This window comes from Nyctereutes procyonoides, unplaced genomic scaffold (genome assembly GCF_905146905.1).
Source record: "Nyctereutes procyonoides isolate TBG_1078 unplaced genomic scaffold, NYPRO_anot_genome, whole genome shotgun sequence".
Lineage (NCBI taxonomy): Eukaryota > Metazoa > Chordata > Mammalia > Carnivora > Canidae > Nyctereutes > Nyctereutes procyonoides.
In genome coordinates this window covers 12,935,626-12,948,899 of record NW_026575034.1, presented here as the reverse complement: position 1 = coordinate 12,948,899, position 13,274 = coordinate 12,935,626, and the positions used below count along the sequence as shown (strand labels likewise).

Below are 13,274 nucleotides of genomic sequence, written 5' to 3'. Positions count from 1 at the left end.
ACGTCTAGCCCACATGCCCTGAATGTGATACACGGATTTGGGATTGAAGTACAGTATTATGGCCTGGATGGATATTAGTTATTCATAGCTGTGTAGCAAATTACCTAAAAACTTAGCAGCTCAGAAGAAAAAATATTCATTATCTCACTCAGATTCTGAGGGTATGCTATCTGGGAGAGGCTCAGCTGGTGGTTCTGGCTCAGGATCTTGCCTGAGGTTGCGGTCAGCTCTCAGCCAGCTCTAGCTAGAGTCAGATCTAGGCTCAAATGGGGCTGCAGAAAACACATATAAGTTCTCTCACTTGATTACTGACAAGCTTCCATTGTCACTGCCTGTTGGCTAAAGACTTCCATTCTTGACACGTGGACCCCTCCATAGCCTGCTTGACTGGTCTCGTTTCATGGCATCTGGCTTCCCATAGAAGGAGAGATTCAAGAGGGAGAGAAGAATGAACAGGTGAGTGAAATATGCCCCCAAAGGAGCAAGACTTTTATCTAGAAGACATTAAGATCTCTTACAACTCAGTAAGATAATGTGCTCAATTAAAATGGGCAAAGTAGTAGAAATGGAACTTCACAAATGAAGGTAAATGGATAAAATAAAAGTACATGAGAAGATCCTCAATTATCACCAATAATTAGGGAAATAAATATTAAAATCTATAATGAGGTACTGCCACAATATTTTAAGAATAGCTACCATTGAGAAGGCTGAGAATATCAAGCCTTGTCAAGGAATTGGGGAACAGGGCAAATGATTATAAATTTCTGCTGCTTGACATGAGAGTATAAAATGGCATAGCCATTTGTAACTGGTACAGTCAATTTAGTTAAAATAGGCATTTGCCATGTAATTTCTTGCTACTTATCCAAGAGAAAAGACTGTGACCTGTCATAGAAGCTTGTGTACATGAATGTTCATAAAAGTGTCATACATAACAACCGAAACTGGAAATAATACGTGTGTCCACTCAATGAATTTTGGTATATAATGGAATACTACTTAACTCTTTCACCAATCCTGAAGCATTAAGAGCCAATTAATACCCACTTAATGTCCCCCAAATAGTTGTATGTGATACATGCAACAATGTAAATAAGTCTCCCAAAGATGATGCTGACAGAAAGAAGCTAGATGCAAGAGAGTACATATCCTCTGCCTATGGAAAATTGAATCAACAGTGATAGAAATCAATCAGTGATTGGATGAGGCATAGGGCTTTGGAGGATATGGACTTCAAAGTGGCATCAGAAATGTTCTGGGATGATGGAGATATTTTCTATCTTTTGCTGTGGTGATAATGATATCAGTTTTATGGAACACTTGCACTAAAACTCATGGAAGTTTAATTCATGTGTATAATTTTATATTATATAATTTTTACCTCATGAATGCTGCTTTTAAAACTAAGAAAAATTATCAAATGTAAACTAAATATTTTTAAGAGTATACCAGGGATAATTCACAGAAATTAAATAATACTTAGAAAATGTATTGCCTTCTCTTTGTCTTTGCAAGATCAACTACACAGACAAACATAATATATAAGAATATTATAATTATTTGCTTTAATTACATATCCATAGCTAGCTAGCTAGTTATTGATATAAAAGTTTTTACCTCAGGAAAAGTACTCAGAATATTTTCTTTTATCTTTAAAACATTTGTGGGAAAGGATCACATAATAAGCCTGATAGAAAATCTCAATAAATTTCCCAAGCAAAAAATTCTAAAGATCACTATCTATCAAACCTCGATGCAAAAAAAAAAAAAACCTGGAATTAAATCATTGAAGGGTAATCTTAAAAGCTACTTTAAATTTTAAATCTATCTACTAAATTACCTTTGAGTTAAAGAAAATATAAAAAGAAAAAATTAAAGGCAGTTTTTTTTAAAAAAGATTTTATTTATTTATTCTTGAGAGACACACACAGAGAGAGGCAGAGACACAGGCAGAGAGAGAAGCAGGCTCCATGCAGAGAGCCTGATGTGGGACTCAATCCAGGGACTCCACCATCATACCCTGGGCCAAAGGCTGACGCTCAAAGGCTGAGCCACCCAAGAGTCCCTAAAGATAGTTTTCAAAATGAGAACTTCACATCTCAGAACATGATGCATGGTTAAAAATAAAGTCAGAGAAAAACTTAAAGAGTTTCCTAATTTACTTATTCAGAAAAACTTACAGAGTTTCCTAATTTACTTATTCAGTCAACAAATAGTCATTGAAGGGTTACACTATTCTAGATTTTTTTCTATGCTCCAGGGATATAGGTTGAGAAAAATCTAACTTCCTTCATTGAGTGACATGCTAGTGGAATTACAGTGAGCAAAACCCCCCTATAGATATATAATATCTCACACGGTGATAAAACTTTTGGGTAAAATAAGGCCAAATAAGGTGGATGAAGAGTGTTCAGAGAGGGATGTCATTTTGTGTACAGTACTTGGAAGACAGTCCTGAGAAGCTGATGCTGCATCAGAATTCTGAAGGAAGGGAGAGGAGTCAGGCGTGCAGGCATTGGGAGCATAGCATTGTAGGCAGAGAACACAGTTCCAAGGCCCTGAGGAAGCTGGGAATGGAGTAGGCAGTGGGTTAGTTAGGCAGGTGGGGAGATGAGAGAAATGATATGGGGTCAGATCATGCAGTACTTCTTCAGTTACCCTGAAGACTTTGACTTTGACTCTAAGTGAGATGGGGAATCTGTGGAAGGTTTTGAGCAGAGGATAGAAGCAATATGACTTACATTCGGCAAGAATCACTTCAGAAGTGTCTATATGAAAAGGGTAGAAACACGGAGATCAGTTGGGAGGTTGTTGTTATAGTTCATGTCAAGCATGATGGAGACCTGGATCAGAAAGAGTAAGAGGGGGTGGGAAGAAGTGGTTACATGCAAGTAAGACAAAGAGAATATGTGCAGTTTAATTTAATAATTCAACTCAGAAATCTAGGAAGAGACCAGCTCAATAAAGTTTTCAACAGTTATGTGGGAGAAGGGAATTAAGTGATCTGCAAAGAAAAGAGTGAATTAAAGAGAAGAAAGATAGCAGCATTGAAAAATTAATATTAAAGCTCTTACTTAAAAAGTTTAATTAAAAAGAAATTTCCGATAAAGCGAGGGAAACGAAAAGGGAAAATGAAGATATACCACATCCAGAATGAAAAGAAAGATATAATGTCAAATATGAAGATTTTGAATTATAATGAAAGTGCAATTTGCTAACACATCAAAAAATTCAAAATAGCAAATTTCACGGAAATATAGGTAAAACAAGAATAGATAGAATAAAATAAATAGTATAACAGTAGAGTAGTATAAGCATAGCTGAAACTTAAAACCTTAAGAACTCCCTGAGAAAACCTAAACCTAAAGGAACTATATGAGAAAGTTTAACAGTTGAATTATATAAAGCCTTGAGCTGAGTTTCATGGTTTTTACATTGATATGAAACACTAAAAATTCAAAAGTTTGCTAACTCATTGGATGACATTAGCATAGCCCTAATATTAAACTTAAGAATGGTAGTACAAAATCCTTAATAAATCACAAACACACTGAATTTGGAAGTATATTTTATTACGTATTTTCTGACCAAGTAGAGTTTATCAAGAAGCAGTGTAGTGATTTAAGACACCAGACTTTGGAGCTAGATAGCCTAGGAATAGTTTTACATCTTGATATGGATCTGATAGCCATATGGCTTTGGTTAACCTGTTTAATGTCTCTGTATCACAGTTTCTTCACCCATAAAATGGATCTATGATACTCTCTACTTAAGCAATCCTTGTAAAAATTACAAGAGTTAATTCTGTGAAGCATTTACTATAGTCTAGCATGTAGTAAGTACTCAGAAATATTAATTATTATTAGATTCTATGCCTGGAAATGTATTATCATAATAGTAAGTCAGAGGAGAAAAGCCCTAAGATTCTGTAGTTAGTACCAAAAGATACTTTGATAAAATTTAATATTCATTTATTTTAAAAACTCTCTCTTGGTATGCAATAAGAAGAAAGACACTTTCTTAGGATGATAAAGAAGCTGTGTTTGCAATCAATAGCCTTTATCTTCAGGGATACCTATAATCATTTGTGTCTCAACATTGTCAGGAAGTTGTACATGATACAAAAAGAACAAATCTATGAACTAAGATTTACTATTACATAAGGATGACAAAATTGTGTACCTGGAAAACCCAGTCACAACTAAAATCCAAACAGGATTAAAAAAAAAAAAACCTGACAATTAGTCTAACTTTCTCCTGGAAGAATAAATGTGTAAAAATTGCCAAGAGCATTTTGAAAAAGAGAAGTATGAAGTACCTTTGTCCTACTAGTAATGAAGACATATTACTAGTGCTTAGACAATTCTCAATGGAGGAGAAAAGACAGGCCAGAAGGAGATCAGCATATAAGGATAGTGTTAGAAATCAATGTGAGACATGTTGGTTTATTTAATGAATGGGTTTAGAAAAGTAGATATAATCTTTTTATTGATATACTTTATTACATTTTTGTGGTTGTAAACACTGTTTTCTCAAACCTATCATATTGTCATGGGGTATTTGCAGAGCCAACATTAAACCATGCATTTGGAGGTGATTCCTAAACCTAATGGCTTATTTGTGGGGTACATTCATTCCATAACGAGAATTCTTGATACACATATTTCTCCAGCAGTTCTATCTGTTTTTGTTTCACATAATTTGAGGACATGTTGTTGGATGCATGTGTGTCTATTACCAAAATATCTTGCCATTTGGTTCCTTTTCCCATCAAATAACACCTTTCCATTTTTTCTTAAGGTTTTCTGCCTTGAATTCTATTTTGATCATATATTACAAACTTACTCTACTATTTTTATTCATATTTGTCACATATCTTTTACTATTCATCTATTTTAATCAATTCTCAGTCCTTTTGTATTAAATGTTTCTCTCGTGGAAAGAACATTGTTGGATTCTTGAAAAAAAAATGCAACCTGGTAGTCTTGGATCTGAATTGGTAACCCTAATATACCAGTATTAAAGCTACATGAGTATTTATTACTACCATCTCTACTCAATTATGCATTCATTGTATATATTGGGGGTATTTTTCATGCTTTGCATTGAATAAAACAGGTCTTCTTTTGGTATTTAAAATTCATACTTAAAAAAATTATGACAGTTGCCTTAATTTAAAATATGTAATATAAAAATATAAAAACTATGAAATTTTTTCCTACTAAACACAAATATCATGACAATTCATATATACCAACTACCCAGCTTACATAATAAAACAAAACCTTTCTGGGTGCTGACTAAATATTCCTCTAATTGACATTTCCTTCCGACCGCATAAAATTAGTTTTAAAAAAAATGTGACGCTTATCCTTTCTGTGAATGACCATATATATATATATATCCCCATAGATTTTGTATAGTAATGCTATACATGTTTTAAATTCAATACAAATAGTATTATCTGGGATGTGTTCTTTGAAACTTGCTTTATTTTATACTCAATATTATATAAGAAATTTATTCAGATTGATACAGATATCTATATTCACTGTTCTATGTGTGTTGTATATATCTATTATATGAGTAAACCAAACTTCATTATCTATGGTACAGATTATCCAGTTTTAGCAGTAGGAGATTGGAACCAAAACAAAATGAACATTCTTTCAGATGATTTTAAGGAGAAAAAATGAAAATGAACTCATAAAAAGAAAAAAGTAAAATTGCTAATTTGGATATTTAGCAAACTGACATAAAGCCCAAAATCTCAATAGGAAGAAAAACAAGCTGTGATACTAAAAATAATTCCATCAACTGATGACCCCTTTATTAGTCTGCTCTCACAATCATTATAGAATGGCACAGGCTGGGTGGCTTAACAACAGAAAAGTATTTTCTTTCATTCTGGATATTGGAAAAGTGATATCAAAGTCCCATCACCATTACTATGTGGTGAAGTCTCACTTCCTTTCTCACAAATGGCCATCCACTCACTGTGTCCCCTCTAGGCCCCTTCTCTGTGTGTACGTGGAGAGGGAAAGAGAGATGTCTGATATCTCTCTGTGTTTTCATAAGGACAGCAGTCATATCAGATCGGGATCCTATCCTTACAACCTCACTTAATCTTAACTGCTCCCTAAATGCCCTATCTCCAAATACAGTCAAATTGGGAGTGAGAGTTTCAATATACGGATTATGGGGGACACATTCACTTTATAACATTCCCGAATCACATGTACCAGTTAGTTTTTGCCATGGCAATATTACATAAATATTATGTGGCTAACAAAAGCAAATACTTAACTCTCCTTGGTCATGGGCATGTAGTAGGGGTTAAGGACAGTCTCCACTAATGTTGGCCGCATGTGGGTCTAGACTGCAGGGCAGGGATCTAGACCACATTTTGGGATCCAGGCAAAAAGGTCAAAAGGCACCTAAGCCTGTACTTTGTGGGGTAATGGCAGTATAACGAGCACAAAACCTAACCACATAAACACATTTCAAGCCTCAGCTTACACCACATCTACCAAATCCCATCAGCCTAAGCAAGTTACTTGGCTAAACCTCAAATCAAGAGACGGGAATGTCCATTCCACCTATCATGGGGCCATGGCAAGACTAAGCATATGTAAATTATCATAGCATAGTGAAGACTTGCGAGTGATAATTCATTCAGCTAAGGCATATATCCTCCAGCTCTGAGTGTTTGGCATGAGGCTTATACCAAAAGACATTGTTCTGCTACAAAGGCCCATGTGGATTTTGAGTTGTAAAAACTGATGCTCCAGTCAAACAAAAGGCTTCTGTCTGTCCACGCTGTACTTTAATTCCTTACCCACTTCTTCCATAGCTTCTTAGGGTTTTGAGCCAGTATACCATATGTTGAGGTTTGAAGGTTCATAAGTGGCACTCTTAATCTGTGAGCTCAGAGTCAGCTCTGGAGAAGTATCCAGAGTGCTGGTGGGAATTCAGTGCAGTATTAGCTTCAGTATTGGTGAAGTTACCTTGGATCCCAGACTAAAGTGATTTATCAGTTATTTTCCCTCCTGATTTAAACTTACTTACCTAGTCTGATGCATCACTCCTAGAGAGCACCTTGCCTGTCTGCCTTGTTGACAGCATGGGAGGAAGAAACACTGGTCAGATGAACCTGGAGGAGGAGCACTGTAGGCCAAGAAGGGTGCTGAAAACAAAGTATGAGGCCCGGTGGAGGTCTTCAGGCAGGATGCAGGGTCACTGATAACTGGTGGCCATTGCAGAAGCATCCAGACATTTGGATGGTTCACTGTCCAGGTGTCTGAATTGCTGAAGATGAAGGCCCTTGGACAGTTTGTCCTGAAGAAAATCAGGCCAAGAGGGGACCTGAGAGTTGACCATGATCATAAAAGAGAAGACATAACTCCATTCTCTCATTCACTCAATAAATAAATATTTGAGTGATACCTTGTGCCAGTCATACTGTTCTGTGTATTGAGAATTCAGAAATTAACATTATTTTGTTAAAATAACCAATCCCTGACCATGTAAAACTTATATTATTGATGGAATGGGGTACCAACATTAATTAAATGAACATTAAAAATATATTTTATTTAATGTATAGAAGGTAATAAGTGGTAAAGAGAAAACATAAGGCAGAGAAGAGGATTAGGGTGTATTGGAAAGATGAGGTACAATTTAGAAAGGATGGCTAGAATAGATGACATTTCAGTGTGATCTAGAGGACATGGAGTCATGGGGTGGAGGGCATTTTGCAACAGGTACAGCGAGAGCAAAAACATGAGGGGGTTGGTGCCAAAGGGTGGGGATGAAGAATAGTAAGAAGGCCAGTGTATGAGAGGGAAGATGAAGATGAGGCCAGGCAGGTCATGGCAGTGGTGGTGAGAGGAGGCGAGGGAAGACCGGTGTGGACCTCAGAAGTCACTGCAGTGCCCTAGGTGTCTACTCCATGGAATGGGCAGTCAATGGAATACTTTCTGCATAAAGGAGACATTTGGGTGATTTACAGCAACAGTGGGTGACAGTGTGGAGTATAGACTGAATGGGGACGAGGGTCATAATTCTATGGGCTCCTGAGGAAATAACTAGAATTGATGGGTAGAAGGGGGTGACTTTTCCAAGTAAACTACCTCACCTAACTGACCATCCACCAGTGAACCTGGCCACACAGTCACCCTGGGAGGCAGTCAGCAGCATCTTACTGACAGTCCCAGCAGATGCCAGGGATGCTGAGTCTGGGAAACTCCTACATCAGATCAGGCATTAAACTGGGACATCCCAGACTCCTTCCAGTACATCCAGTACATCTCCGACGCCACAGCACATGTCCCCCTAATTTCCCCCAGTTAGAATGCAGGAGGTTTGGTCCCTTCTGTTCATTGCTATAGTCCTGGTGCCTGGAATAGTGTCCACCAAATAGCAGCCACTCGATGAGTACTCGTTGGGTGTGGGAATGTCTCTGTTACACATATCGCAGTGTTTTGAGCACCATGCTTTTCTTCTCAGCACCCCAGAGAATAAGAAAAGTTGGACTGGGTGACACCTGATGACCTTTCCAGGCCTGCTGGTCTGTGACTGCATCTCAGACTCTGAGCCATTGTTTGTAAAGGGCTTTGTGGGCTATGGGGTGGAGGAGGGGTGCTTATGGGCAGGAAAGGGAGAGATGGATAAGGGCAAACCTGAGTCAAGGGGAATTACACAGATAACCTCTGGTGCTGGGGACCAGGGAACTCTGAAGGTAAAGGGGAATTGCCTTTCAGATGTATAGAGTTCTAATTCCATTAAGGGTGTTATCCTAAAAGCCAAAAGGACAGGACACTGAGGACCCATCCCACCCCAAGCATGTTGCATTTGCTTCATGGATCACCCTGGCCAACAAAGCCTTCACAGGTCTTTAGGCTTTCCTGGGAAAAACACCACAAATAGCAGTAGGGACACCTTTTAAGTGGATCGAAAACTCTTTCTTATCTTGATGAAGTTCACCAGTGACAAAATTTCTTCAAACAGTTTTGTGGAGGCTCAGCATGGATCATGGGCCCCCCTGACACCCACCAGGCAGCTTTCCACATCCCCCCTCCCCAAGATTTACCAGGATTGCCAACATCTGTAGGTTGGCTGACAGGGCCCATCTTTGCTACCAGATAATCCAATGAGACGGGCTGTTGTATTCAACAAGTCATCAAGTACAAAAAGATTTCACACCAGGCAATTGCAATGATTTTATTCTCTTTATTTAAGTTTTATTTAGTTTATGTATTTAGTTTTACTTTATTTAAACAAGACACAATGTTTTAATAGTAAGCATGCATATGTATGTGTCTTTCATGCTCTGCATTCGATAAGTTGTTTTCATTATAAGTTAAGAGAAGTAGAGTTTGCTTCATGGTGACCTGCAAAAAAAAAAAAAAAAAAATCACAGCCAGAATTTAGTAACTTATTGATTGTGAAAATATGGACATCTGTTATCTCGTTGACTGTTTGTAACAATACCAGCAATTGGTACTATTGTTGCCCTTGATTCACAGATGGGGGAACTCACTCGAATACAGCATCTGGGCAGGGGGCATACAGCTAATAGAAGGCAAACTCAGTTCTTGATCCCAAGAGTATGCTCTGAAATCAGGGGTACCTGACAGTAGTGTTTACACCCAGAGGATGTCATTACCTTTCAAAGGATAGAATGATCACTTGTAACTGCAGGGGACAGTCACTGAAATCTACAGATCTGTCTTTTCTGGCAGATGATCTCACTGTCACAGGGAAATACTGGTAACTTGGAGGGGAATGAACCCAGATTCTAGGAGTTTCAGGTCCTGGGACTGCCTGTTCTCTCCCCAGACACTGGAGTGGGCATATTCCCTGTGGATTTTTCTACTCAGTTGGCCCACAGAGGGTTACAGTGTGGACTGCACCCCTGCAATTCCCAGCTTTCCATCCTCCCATCTGACAGTACAAGGGCAATCACCTTCTTCCTGGGGTCATGTCACTGCTCAGGCTGCAAGCTCCTTGTGCTGGTGCCCAAAGGCTTCAGGGTCCACATCGGTGGGCATGAAGGTGTTTTTCACCATGCGCTCAGCTCTGGCCAGCCAGCCTTCCAGACGGTTGGTCACACAGGGGCCATCCTTGCAGGAGCTCTTCTGGGCAGTGAGGCTGATTTGCAGGATGGAAGAAAGGGGCCCATCAGTGAGAGGCTGTCAAAGAGAGATCCTATCTGCCCCCTGGGATAGTCATGGTAAAATTATTGCTCTGAGAGGCACCAGTTAACCTCACATTTTCCCTAAACAGAAGTATCACTGCAGAAATACATAGGCTGCTGAGGAAAAGCCATGATCACTCCAATACACATTCCCAGAGGTGTCAGCACCCCCAAAGTGGCTCTGGGTGAGTGAGAATGGAACTCAGAGCTCTAACAGCTTCTCTTTCCTGTATAAATAAACTAAAATTCAAGCAAGGCTTATGACACAGAGAGAATTATGGCCCCACACTGACCCCAACACAAGGATTGTCTAGAAACCACATCCCACTCAAAGGCACCCAATATCCCTTCTTAGAAATAAAAAAATTCCCGAGACTCACCTGGAAGATGAAGAGACTTTAGAGCCTTGAGTCCTAGAGGTGCTTACCTGCTCCTTACTGCTCCTGTTCCCCCACTTGAGGTTGGCCACAGGGACTGCGCACTGTGCCCCAGATCCAGCTACCACTGGGCTAAGGCTACTCCTAAGCACAGGTCCCTGAAACCCTGAATCCTGTGGTGTGGCCATAGCAATAACCACCACCACTCATGTCTTCTTATAAATATCCTTTTATTCCCCAATGACCAACACATTCGCAAGCAGTACAGAGAGGGCTGCGATTCCTCAGGGGGAGTCACAGGGGTCCCCCACCTCCAGCCCCACTTCTCATCTCTTCCTGGGTGATTCTCTTCTGGCCTGAACATCTTGCTTTCCTCCCATCTGAGGGTCCAGACATCCACTGCCACAAAGAAAGCCACTGATACCAGCAACCAGAGAGGACCACACATATCAGAATATAGGAAGAAAGAAATTAGAAAGCAGAGGGAGGGGATTAGTAGGCATCCTGGATCATGCCAATGTGAGGGCGGTGGTCTCTCTCCAAGCTGCTGGCCAGGACCCTTTTCTTGCCAGGTGCTCCGACCCCAATTGCAGTCTGAGGGAACGTGTGAAACTTGTTGAGGTCCTGTGTGTATGTGCCCAGCACACAGGTACTGAGATTACTGCACCGCTTAGCTCGGAAGGAGTCCAGGCTGCAGGGAAAAGACATGCCAGGTGGTACCAAGCACCAGGTCTGCCCCCTGTGGCTATTGCACAGAAGGCTGGACCAGGGAGGGCCACTTTGAGTGGTAGCTGTAGGGGCAGGCAGGAGAGCAGCTCATATATCCTCCATTAGGAGAACCTAGAGTTTGCCGAGCCAGGGCAGTTGGGGAAGGACTGTAGTGGGGGAAAGGTGGCCTTTTCTGACTTTCCACATGCTGCAATGCATCAGTTCTTCATGCAGTGTAGTGAGATCCTTGTGGTAGCTGCATGTGCATCGCTCACCTTTGACCTGGCAGTGCCAGGACCAAGCCAGGGGATGGAGTGTGCTCCAAGCTCAGGGGACTCTGGGAGGTGATGTTGGTGAAGGGTCTGGCCCCAGGACAACATGTGCGTCTCTACAAATCCTACACATCTAAGGACCCCAGACCTACTTTGGACCCTGCTCTACTTGACCCCATCTTCTGCACGGCCTTTGGCTTCACCTTGCAAATGTGTAATGAAGTAGGAGAGGAGGCCATGTGCCGGTTTACAAGAAACCAAATTTCTAGTTTCCTGAGATATATGGGATCCATCTGCTGGCTTCATACTTACCAGTCCTAACTCCTCCAATGCTGGAAGCACCCCCAGTACTGCCAGCCCTATTTCCAGAGTGGGGGACTTCATACCTTCCCCAACTGCTTTCAGAAAGGGATCTTTTTACGTGTGCTCTAACCATAGTCTCTCTGTGTGACCTGTAGTTTCAGTGGAGACTGAGATAAGCTGGACCCCAGGCTGAGGTGAACAGGGGCAGCGTGCTGGCCTCCTGTTCTGCTGTGTTCTCTCTCTTTTCTTGGGATATGCCTTCCTGGGCATGACAGGAGGGAGGGGATGCCCTGAGCTGAACAGGGTGGTGAGCCTCACCTGGAGCCCTCAGTCTCCTGCTCCTGCTGCAGCTCACGAGCCTTCATCTGCACATAGTCCTTCACCACTGCAGTCAGTAGGACGCATATTTCATCCTCAGTGAGCGTAGCAGATTCCAGTGGGTTCTCCAAGGCAGACCTACAGAGACAAGCAAGCAAAGCACAAGCACAATGGAGGTTCTGAGCCCCTGTCTGCCACTTCTCCTGGATAAGTAGCCAGGCTTCCTGCTTTTTGTGAGTCCTCTGAGGATGTGGTCACCCCAAATCCTAGTGGAAAGGGCATGAGTCCTTTTTTTTTTCCATTTTCCCCTGAGAGCTGGGGGCTAAACTTTAGCACAAGAGAGACAGAACTGTTTGGTGTTAAGAGTAATATGGGAGTGCATTCCCAGCAGAATTCTCTTACCTGAATGGTGCAGCCTGTAGGATGCCTGCTTGATACATGACCAGGAGACCAATAGCCAGAAACGGGGACAACTTCCAGAATCCCATGACGCCTCTGAAAGAGAACAGTGATGCCATAACCTACAGTTCAAATGTCCATAGGCCATGAGACTGTCCAGTGTTACCTGGGGCAGGATCCTGAGATGAATTGCAGAGTAACAGAGATTTTGTGATGAGGAGACCCAGACAGTAGTCTGTGCACGCAGGGAGAGCAGCTATAAGAAAGACGAAAGCAGAAGAGGGAGAGAAGAAGGAGAGAGAATCACACAACCAAGCAGGAATCTCGGGATTACCTGTCTGCAGGCAGCCGGTGGCTTGGAGCACAGGCGGCGGCAGCTGTGGCAGTGTTGGTGTCCGATGGCACCGTGGATGTGGCAGGGACCCTTGAGCTGAGCAGTGGCTCTGCTGCCTCCCAGCACAAGCAGCTGCTCTTATTCCCGCCGCTCTGGGTCTGGGCGGGGGTCCAGGAGCTCTGAGCAACCAATGAGGAGACAGATCTCAGTATCTGATGGATTGTGTCACCCATTTGCGTCTATAACCTAGAACACTCAGCAGGATCAACCCACTTGTATTTGCATTGAGGTCATTGATGGGGGTGGATGGAGGGAGAGGGATAGGGGGTGGGGGAAACCAAGGAAAAATAGCCTTAATATGA

The 13,274-nt window shown here is 41.4% G+C and overlaps 1 protein-coding gene across 1 annotated transcript; it reads right to left on the bottom strand.

The window, feature by feature from the left end:
- Positions 1-9,327: 9,327 nt before the first annotated feature.
- LOC129505137 (calcitonin receptor-stimulating peptide 2) lies at positions 9,328-13,007 on the bottom strand. The gene is made up of 5 exons (XM_055318091.1): positions 12,913-13,007; positions 12,582-12,674; positions 12,180-12,317; positions 9,971-10,155; positions 9,328-9,395 (listed from the first exon to the last, which is right to left on the bottom strand). The coding sequence occupies exons 2-4, from the start codon at positions 12,665-12,667 to the stop codon at positions 9,996-9,998; spliced, it is 384 nt and encodes a 127-aa protein (XP_055174066.1). The 5' UTR covers positions 12,668-12,674; positions 12,913-13,007; the 3' UTR covers positions 9,328-9,395; positions 9,971-9,995.
- Between the last annotated feature and the right edge of the window lie 267 nt (positions 13,008-13,274).